Source organism: Oncorhynchus gorbuscha, linkage group LG14 (genome assembly GCF_021184085.1).
Source record: "Oncorhynchus gorbuscha isolate QuinsamMale2020 ecotype Even-year linkage group LG14, OgorEven_v1.0, whole genome shotgun sequence".
Lineage (NCBI taxonomy): Eukaryota > Metazoa > Chordata > Actinopteri > Salmoniformes > Salmonidae > Oncorhynchus > Oncorhynchus gorbuscha.
In genome coordinates this window covers 13285705-13294457 of record NC_060186.1, presented here as the reverse complement: position 1 = coordinate 13294457, position 8753 = coordinate 13285705, and the positions used below count along the sequence as shown (strand labels likewise).

Genomic DNA, 8753 nt, shown 5'->3' with positions numbered 1-8753 from the left:
GAAATACAGCTTATATCTCAAGGCCATCAGGCTGCTAAACAGCCATTACTAACTCAGAGAGGCTGCTGTCTACATTGAGACCCAACCACTGGCCACTTTAATACATGGATCACTAGTCACTTTATACAATGCCACCCTAAATAATGCCACTTTAATAATGTTTACCTATCTTACATTACTCATATCACATGTATATACTGTATTTTATACATCTATTGCACCTTGCCTGTGCTGTTCGGCCATCGCTTATCCATATACTTAAATGTACATATTCTCATTCACCTCTTTAGATTTGTGTGTATTAGGTAGTTGTTGGGGATTGTTAGATTACTTGTTAGATATTACTGCACTGTTGACAAATACAATTGTAATGTAAATGTAAATTTGAAATAAAATACCTATTTTCTCAAATGTTTTGACTTAGTTTGACCAGTCACCATAAAAACCCTTGAAAGAAACTGGAAGCCATCCTGATAGAACTCACAATGAATAAAATTGACATTATGCTGGTCTCATTGCTCTTATTTATGATAATAAATTATAACACTCTAACTCTGTCAAGGAATGTAAAACCTCCTTTTCCCTTCATCTGCTGATGATGACGTTATACTGCAGATCCTGAGGTGACGTTGCTTTGTCTCGCGAGTTTATGGAAAACAAATCCAGACGCTCTCTCAGGCCCCCCTTCCCACGCCCAGTGCGCTGTGGGATAGTGGCACTATAAAGTATATCCTCTCTCGGAGAAAGATAAGAAGCCCGAGACAGGAGGGGATGAAGATGGCGGACGCCAAGCAAAAAAGGAACGAACAGTTGAAACGGTGGTTAGGGTCGGAGACAGACATCGAGCCTCCTATTCTGAAAAAGAAGAAGGCGAAGGTGAAGTTCGACGATGGCGCCGTGTTTTTGGCTGCCTGCTCAAGCGGCGATACCGAGGAGGTGCTCCGAATGATTGACCGGGGTGCTGACATCAACTACGCCAATGTAGACGGTCTGACTGCCCTCCACCAGGTTTGTCTTTTTCAGCTATAAGCCTAGACACTTTCCATACAAGAGCACGACAACCATATGTCTTGCCAAAGATCGTAGCTAACGTTACCTCCTGCCACAGTAATGGAGTAATTCCTGCTGAAGCTCAGTCTGTTTACCTAGCACGCCCGTCTTTTTTTTAGACGAGACAGGGCCATTTCATTTGTTGGGCTGTGTTGATTGAATTGGATCAGAAGCGAAGGGGTGGTTAAACTCATAAAATATCTGATTGGTAGCTATCCTGTTTGAGCTAGCTAGGTATGTTTAAATGCATTCGTAGCTTAGCTAATGTTATATGGATTGTTAGCTATTTGGTCTTCGTTTATCAGCAACTGATTCAAACATCCAATAGTCAGGAAGAATGACGTTGGCTTGCATGCTAACATTTAACCAGCCACTTGGGTGGTGCAGTTAGCATAGCTAATTAACGTCAGCCAGTTACAGGCACAGCCCAGATCTGCAAACCATTATTGGAACTGATCTGCCGCCCTGCTCTGGCTAACCTGTGTAAACTATGAAAGATCGCCGTATTGTTGTTTAACAAATACCCTTTTGTTAGTCTTTGGCGAGGTTAAAACTGCAGCCAGTTGTGTTATTTGAGTCAATAGGAAGTACAGAAAAGTAACACTTTTTTGTTGATAGCCAGCTAGCCAACTTGTAGCAAGCTAGCACAACTAACGTTAGCTAACCTGTGGAAAGAACGTTTAGCTAGCCAGTGCAGTGGCACTGTTCGTTCGTTACCAAGCATAAGCTTGACTGCAGTCGGTTGGCAGTAAAACTCCATTCAAATTAAATTCAGATGTCAGCTTGGATCAGGTCGAAACTGTAACATGCAACAATATTTTACAATATGTTTAGCTACTGTAGCTATGCCGCAGTCTCTAGACTAAAGGGCAGGACGACTGTAATATTTAACGAGCTACAGTCATGACACTTATATTTTCAAGAAATATTATGTAACTAACCAGTCTAACTCAATTATCATACAACAGCCCACTAACGTGTTACTAGCAAACGTTAGCCTCAGTAGCAAAGTCTTTTGACATTATGTTGCTACTCCTATTATTTTAATACTACTATTGTAGCAATTTGATAACGTTACAATTTGTACCCACATTTGTAATTTCCAGTGTGATCTATCTATCTATCACAATGCATTTGGCCTATTTTCTGTTGCTGCTGTAAAGTGGGCACATCCTAGTTATTGTGATGTATGGAGGCTATAGCTATGCATAGATCTGTGTAATTGTATTGTAAGCTCTCTGCGTGGATTGGCAATCAACTTGTGCTGTTTCAAAGTAGTTAGCTAGGCTATTTTAAAAGTAGACTTTCCTAACTAACATTCTTAGCTTAACACTAAGTAAATGCTCAGAATTAGAATCATATGCTCATTTTATAAAGATTGTTACACTTTGTAATTGGCTCTAAATTAGGCAAGCTAGCATATATCCTGCAGATGTGTTTGGATTGCAGTGTTGCATTACTGACATGGGTTTTGCTGCACAGTAAACTGTTCTGCAGTCAGATAACAGCTGACACATTCTCTCTGAGAGATGAGGTTTACATGTCAATATCTGTCACTTTCAGCTGTGTGAAAGAAGCCAATCCTAGGTTTTTGGGCTGTTAATATTATTAGTCAATATTATTAGTCAACACTTTAGCCTATCTTATGGCAGGTGGAGCACCAGCCTGTTACCTTGAATACTGACAACCAAAACAGAGTGCCTGTGGAAGCCAGAACTCTAAGTCAGGGGAAAGTGTTTTTAAAACAGATACTGTACATTAACATTTTACGCCATGCCATTGTTTTGTCATTGTAAGATGTTAATTGTCAATTGTCCATCAACGGTTTTCACACTGGCGTAAATGCAAAATTGAGAAAATGTAGGCCTGCCTTGCTTAAAGTTAGAATGAATCATGGTTTATTGAAGTCTTGCATACTCAAAGTGTCTTGAACCTTACATCTACAATGATCTCATCACCCAGATGTCCCGTTTGCTAAGTGATGCATCACCCGCTCTTTCTCATAAGTAGTGTGATGTGTGCACCTTTTTATAAACTGTTATTGCCGGGCAAGGCTATATCCCCCAAGGCTGATCTCAGGGTGTGGAATTGGTGCCATATATCTAGAATAGATGCTGCTGTATTACTAGTTGATTTTGGGTGGGGGAATTCACACAAATGACTTTGTCTTGTCAGACATTTCGATAGTCCCTGACTAGTAGTACATGTCTCTTGTTTATTGCTGGGCGATATGGCCAAAATATTATCACTGTATTTTAATAAAAATGGACGTTATTTGACAGTATAAAACACTTTTTTAATAATGCAAGTTCTAAATTTGCTTTGAGTAGTGAGTGACCCCAGGGTGGCAACACAAACATTAAGTGATTTCAATGGGTCTTTCTCCATTCTGATTGTTTTATACTGTTCAATTCAACCCCAAAAATGTACTTTTCATAAATTTCTACATTTAAGATAATTTCCACACTGCCACGATATGGGCAAGCAATCTGGACCTTTTTTAACCAAATGTTGCAATTTGCCTTGAGATTTAGAGCAAAACACTTGGGTTAACTGTTGGAATCATGGAAATAGAATGTCTAATTCTATAGTTAGAATATAATAGTGGTCACATTTAATAGTTTTTGACATGACAATTAATTAAAATGCCAGGGAGGAGTTATTGTGACAGGGTGGGAACTAAAGTGTTGATAGGTGTTTCCTAAGGGACCCTATAATCTTTGGCTACATTTAATTTTTTCTCTTAGCTCTTTCATGCAGCTAAAATATTCTTGCTTTGGGTATTCCTCTTTAATTTTGAAAATACTGTTGCACAAACATGCTGATTTAGGTCTACCCCATCAATGGTATTATCAGGCTGTATGGCTAATTACACTTGCTCTTACTCAGTACATTTATTAGCTAGAGATTAGCATTAGCGGCTAACAAGATTTAGGAACAACTTGCCAAGAAAAGACAAACTAGCTGTTTGCAGATGTAAGAAACGCAAGCTAATAGTGTATTTATAGAATGGTAGTAGATTTATATTAAGAAGCAAAGTGACAACTGCATCGTTGTCATCAACAGTGCTGCATTGACCATGCAGACTGAACACAAGTGTCTCGTGGTGGAGGAACAACAAATGTGCTCCTTGAGTGACAGGAGCCTGGGCTCGGTCTGTGTGGAATGCGGCATAGAGGGATGACCCGAGTTGCGAAGTAAACTATAAAAATGGACGTTACACACGGAGTATCACATTTAACAAAACAAACATTCAAATACTGTTATAGAAGGTAAAGTAAAAACCCAAACTGGTCCGTGCATCAATACTGGTATATCGCAAAAAACAGTATACCGCCCAGCCCTACTCTTAACCTCTTACAGCTACCCCCTTACTTTTTTTCAATTTCCGCCTGAAGACATACCTGCCTGTAGCTCAGGCCCAGGACCAAGGATATGCATATTCTTGGTTTCATTTGAGAGAACACTCTGGAGTTTGTGTAAATGTGAATTGAATGTAGGAGAATATAACACAATAGATCTGGTTTAGATAATACAATGAAAAAACCATACGGTTTTTCATTTTTATTGTTGTATCATCTTTAAAATGAACAAGACAAAACAAGCACATAAGAGGGCAACAGTACTTGTGCAAAGTTTCAGAATTATAACTTCCAAAATGAGTGTGCTACATGACATTTATCATGAAGTCACCCAGGTGTCCCACACAAGTATCCCAAATGTACCCAAGTGGCCAAATTGGTGAAGTTATCCATTTTGAATGGAATAACTAATAATACCAAAATCGTATTCTAACCCCCCCCCCCCCAAATATTGAAAGTGTTATTTTGTAAATGTATATATATTTTTTCTTCTATTTTTTGGAAGACCCTCAGTCCTCTACACAATATTGTGCTGCTGATGCCAGGTGCCATAGCAGTCTCTTTTCTGCTGTAAAGAAGAGGGTCACCAAGCATGTGGTGCAGGTGATGGGGGACTTTTGCAAAGAACACAGCGATGCCTCCATGCTGTGCCCTTTTGGCCCTGAGGCACATCCATGCCTGTAGAAATAAATTTGGGCAGATGAACACCACTTGTGGCAGGAGCTGGATGAACCAGCTTTAGTGGGGGATGGACACCTTGGCACTGGGGGCTCCCTTTCGGAGTCGGTGTCACTGGGAAATAAAATGTTCAGTTCGAATAGTTTCACATATGAGCCCTGTATCAACAGGTATAATATATATATATATATATATATATATATATATATATATATATTGAGAACAGGGAACATAACATTGAATATATTATTATAGACCTGCTAGATCTACTGTCTCCATTTCACTTTGGCGATTGTTGTGGGCCTGCCCTCCTCTCAACAGCCTCAAATAGGCTATTTCATGTGGGGTGGGGCGGCAGGCACGCGCATCTCGGCCATGCTCCCTCTAATCCACAATATGTATATATACACACAAACATACCCCCACCCACAATGTATAGCCAATGTGTACTTTACACATTTCATTACATTTTTATAAATTGCTACTTAAATTTAAAAAAACATTTTATTATTCATTTCAAACAACGGCATTACCATGAGAAGAACAAAACAATGTCCTCTCCATTCAAAAAATATTCCTCCATTTGGGAATCGCTAAATGAATCGTCCTCCAATCTGTCTCACTTTCCCGATCAATTTCTTCTAAAATTGTGTGTACATCTGTATATCTAGACTTAGATTTAGCTTTCCCTGATTTAGTCGCAATACTGGTTGATATATAAACAGCTGAAGATGCACTTTACCAAAACAATGCTGTGCATAACATGCGTGGCTCCTTCCGGTATGAATCTTCAATGGCCAATGACCCTCTTTACGCCAGAGTTTACAACATGGGTTTGTCTTCCAACACATAAACATTACATATTGCCATTTAGCTCAGCTCATTGGCTATCTACCCAGCTAGATTTCAAGACGATCAGTGGTCATTGGGTTAAAATGCAGTCAATCAATGAAACAGAGGTCATATCATTGGTGCACAACAATTTCATTACTTGTTGTCTTCAAATCAGTTTCTGTCAGTCAATACGTCCCGCGAAATGACCCATCAGGTTTGGTTGTTACAAACAAACCAGTTGATTGCAATGAAACCAAACATAACTGGAAAAGTCATGTTTAGTGTGTGTATTTACATCGACTGTGTCGTCAAATGGAATGCGACGGAATTCATGAAACAAGCGGTTCACAAAATGTTTCGTGTTAAGCTATAAAAATGTATTTTTATCAAACAAAAGACCATTTATTGTGTAACAATGAGCATTGGGATTGCAAACAGGAAGATCGTCAAAGCTAAACTATTTATTTTATTGCAATTTGTGATGTTACACCTGTGGTGGTTGAAATAGTTATTTTTTTATGGGGCTTTGTTCTCAGATAATCGCATCGTATTCTTTCTCAGTCAATCCTTTTTTAAATATGTCAACGCCGTTGGATTAGCAAAATTCTAGGCTTTCGACCCATGTGAGACACTTGTATTGTCATGAATGTTTAATATGACTATTTATGTAGCGATCACCGTATGTTGTTGAATGTAATCCCGCAAACGAGTTCGGTGCGCAGAGAGGTTAATCAGCCTGCCTTTAGGGTGACTGAGTTGGGCTTCCTTTGAAATGGAATTAGTCAGTCCCCCGCACTGAGCAGGCTCACTGGGTGAAAACATTGCCTTTTTTTGGACTAGGGGTCCGCTCCAGGGACAAGCAGGGTTCGGAAAGCATTTGCGACGCGGTGTTGGAGACCTAACCATGTCTGGAGAGACTTGGAGCAGCTTTGTTTGTGTTCCAGCATGTGATCCTTGGCTTCAGGGTCTTGGAAAAGAGTTGACGACAAATTAGAGATTGGCTTTTAGCATGCTAATCCTAGGATTTCAGGAAGGTCTGGCTGATGTTGGTTTGCTCAAACCAACAGAGATTTGGTTTAGAGATGTGCACTGTTATTTGAATATCTGAACATGCGTTGGTATTAGAATACTTTTGAGTATTCATTTTAGGGCCCAAAAAATGTATAGGCCTATTTTAACACTGAAATAATTTTCTAAATGTAAAATATCCATGTGACATTGTTACATGCAAGAATATACCATGACATTTCAAATTATACATTTAATAAAAACAAACCTTTCATTGTAGTTTTTATGACGTTCTCCCCATAAAGACTGGTAGCATTCAGGTGTTTGTTGGCCAATCAAAGTGGCTCAATGGATGGGGAGTTCACTATTGCAATGCAAGATGGAATACAATTATGTGAGCGAAATGTGGCCTCAATTAGCCTAGCTAGCTATAGTTGGCTAGCTTAGCTTCTCTAGGCTACTCCAGTCAAGATGGGCGCTGTTATATGGGATGATAAATAACATTGTGGCTTTTACAAGCTAGGTACTCTTGGCTGTAGATGAGGTAGCATCGCTCTCTGCCTCAGTCTGCTCATTCCCATCTCACCGGCACCTCCACAGCTCCCTCGTGCAGCAGTGTTAAAATAAATAAAAACGTATCAAAATGCATGTATTCCAGATATCTGACAAATCCGATTTGATTGGACACGTGCCAAATACAACTTTCCCAACCTCGCAGAGTAAAAAAAAATAATAATAATAGTTTAAACATATTTGCTGTTAAAAATATCTTGATACCATTTGAATAGTGACATTTTTGCTAACCCCCATCTCATGTGGCTCAGTCTGGGTTGCCTCTTTGTTTTGGTTGCCACGTTAATTGTCCCTGATTGCTTTGCTAATCATTATCCACATAAGGAATCTCTGCCTTCAAGGAGTAGGGCCAATTGGCTTAGAGAATCAGTTGTCAGAATGATTGGTTAATGACTCTCCCAAAGTAGGATGGACTCTCCTCCTATTAGCAGGAGGCCAGTAGTGGTAATGCACCCTAGTCCCGGTCTTGAATGGCTCTCCCAAAGTAGGATGGACTCTCCTCCTATTAGCAGGAGGCCAGTAGTGGTAATGCACCCTAGTCCCGGTCTTGAATGGAACTAAACCAAACAGTAAGTCAATTCTCCCCAATAGGCCACTACCCATCCCCCATTCATTGTAAACAAGCCTCATATTTTCATTGGTCCCTAACAAGTCTTCCACGAAAACGTCTTTATTAGTTGTATAGGGTTAGTCACCTGCCAGTGGTTTGACTAGCCTTTTTATTAAGTCAATCATTGTGCCACGATTCATCACTACTGTAATAATTGGCTTAGTCGTGAGACTACTGTGGCTTTAACATAACTCTAATTCTACTACCACGCAGGTACTCAAGTGACCACTGACCAGCCAGGCAATGTAGGCTAATTGACATGGTAGAGTGGCAAGTCTCCTTTCAGTTTCAGCTGTAGAGCTGTTATTTTATCTGCAACAATTGTTTATGGGTGTTGTCGGGTGCTGATGACATCAGCGGCCATTGACATGCCCTCAACCATGTCCCTTCCTTGTGACATGGCAGTGACCTCTAGCTTTGATTGTAACAATGCTTTACATACAAGGAGGGTCACTCACTCCTCCTTGGGTGCAGTGACTGCACTGCACTCCTGCCACTTCTGAGTGCCAGGTTATAAATACCACCTGCATCAGTTCTTCTCAGTATAGATTGTTTGTGGAGATGATTCTAAGTTTGGGTATGAGTCACCGCCACACATACTCTGGACCGCTTAGCTTTGTACTGGAGGCCTGGCATGC

The 8753-nt window shown here is 40.0% G+C and overlaps 1 protein-coding gene across 12 annotated transcripts in view; it reads left to right on the top strand.

Annotated features, from left to right (window-relative positions):
* Positions 1 to 676: 676 nt before the first annotated feature.
* The window catches only part of LOC123994460 (protein phosphatase 1 regulatory subunit 12A-like), a 78744-nt gene continuing 70667 nt past the window's right edge, over positions 677 to 8753 (top strand). For 9 of the 12 annotated variants that reach the window (XM_046297075.1, XM_046297077.1, XM_046297080.1 and 6 more), the window contains exon 1: positions 677 to 1008. In XM_046297075.1, coding sequence (XP_046153031.1) covers positions 772 to 1008 — 237 coding nt within the window. In that variant the 5' untranslated portion in view covers positions 677 to 771. The remainder of the gene's footprint in view (positions 1009 to 8753) is intronic. The other 3 variants (XM_046297084.1, XM_046297083.1, XM_046297076.1) reach the window with 1 other exon arrangement.